The 1,527-nt window shown below is 58.0% G+C and overlaps 1 protein-coding gene across 1 annotated transcript in view; it reads left to right on the forward strand.

Annotated features, from left to right (window-relative positions):
* Positions 1-1,527, forward strand: part of SLC12A5 (solute carrier family 12 (potassium/chloride transporter), member 5) — a 35,623-nt gene that overhangs the window by 28,597 nt on the left and 5,499 nt on the right. Inside the window, exons 25-26 of the mRNA XM_010835112.1 lie at positions 240-435; positions 1,281-1,450. Coding sequence (XP_010833414.1) covers positions 240-435; positions 1,281-1,450 — 366 coding nt within the window. The remainder of the gene's footprint in view (positions 1-239; positions 436-1,280; positions 1,451-1,527) is intronic.

Consider the following 1,527-nt stretch of genomic DNA (forward strand, 5'->3'; position numbering starts at 1 on the left):
GTGAGCGATGGCAGGTTGATGGGAAGCATGGGGTCTGATCATGAAGAGCTTTGCTTGAGTAGTGGGGAACAGGGGCCATAGGTGATGGGGTGCCAGAGGCTGACATGGTCAGAGCTGAGCTTCAGGAAGATCAGGATGATGGAGAGGAGAGATGGGAGGTAGGGAGGCTGCAAGGGGCTGAGCAGGGCCAGGGAGACCTGGGCCTGAAGCTGGCCCTTTTCTGATCCCTGCCACCCCAGTCCATCCGGCGCCTGATGGAGGCAGAGAAAGTGAAAGGCTTCTGCCAGGTAGTGATTTCTTCCAACCTGCGAGATGGCGTGTCCCACCTGATCCAGTCCGGGGGCCTCGGGGGGCTGCAGCACAACACTGTGCTCGTTGGCTGGCCCCGCAACTGGCGACAGAAGGAAGATCATCAGACGTGGAGGAACTTCATTGGTAAAGCTGGCTGGGCTGCGAGTGGTGGAGGGCTGTGTGGAGGTGGGTTCTCCTTTGGGCCTGGGGATGGCTTCCCAGGCATAACAAGTATGGATCCAGCATATACAGGTGATGGCGTTCAAAGCTGGCCAGGTGCCAGACACTGTGCTGGGAGGCCAGGGATTCAGGTGTGAAGGAGACAGACTTGGCTCTTGCCGGGCTCACAACCCTGCAGGGAAGACAGTGCAGGCCAGTGGGAAGACCTACAGTTTTGAAGTCACCACTGAGGCCCGGGTCTAAATCTAACCTCTGGCCCTTCCTTGCTGTGTGATTGTTCACAAGTGCCTCACCCTCTCTGAGCATCAGATTCCTTGGTAGTAGCAGATAATAAGTCATACAGTAACTAACACTTACGGACTGCGTTCTGTGCGCCAGACAAGTGGTGGCTTTCTCTAGGTCTTGAATTCTCTCAGGAGGCCTGTGAGGGCTAGGCATGGCTGTCTCTATTTTAGTGGCGTGAAACTGATGCATGGAGAGATGAAGGTCACGGCAGCTGGTAAACCCTGAGGCTGCTTTATCAGTAGATCCCAGTTAGAAGGTAGTTGGGAGGATTAAGTGAGCGCTGCAGGGTCGCCTTCTTAATCAGAAAGGGCAGGTATCCTTATTACCACTTGACCAGTGGGGAAACTGAGGCCCAGAGAGGTTTCCACCCCCCCCCAAGTTCAAATGAGGCCCAGGCAGATGGGGCTTTTCTGACTCCTCAGTCCAAGGCTGAGGCGGGAGGCGGGATGGGGAGGGGTGCTGGGTGCCAAGGAGGGGACCAGGGTCACTGTTTTACTGTCTGCCATCTCCTTGGCCTCCCCCAGAGCTGGTCCGGGAAACCACGGCTGGCCACCTGGCCCTGCTGGTTACCAAGAATGTCTCCATGTTTCCCGGGAACCCTGAGCGCTTCTCTGAAGGCAGCATCGACGTCTGGTGGATTGTGCACGACGGCGGCATGCTCATGCTGCTGCCCTTCCTGCTGCGGCAGCACAAGGTGCGTGTACATGTGTGCGCGCGCTCCCGCGTGCACGTGCTCATGGCCACGCGCGCGGGGGGGCTCCCGGGCTCCCG

The sequence above is a fragment of the Bison bison genome, unplaced genomic scaffold, assembly GCF_000754665.1.
Source record: "Bison bison bison isolate TAMUID 2011002044 unplaced genomic scaffold, Bison_UMD1.0 scf7180017864038, whole genome shotgun sequence".
In the NCBI taxonomy this organism is placed as follows: Eukaryota; Metazoa; Chordata; class Mammalia; order Artiodactyla; family Bovidae; genus Bison; species Bison bison.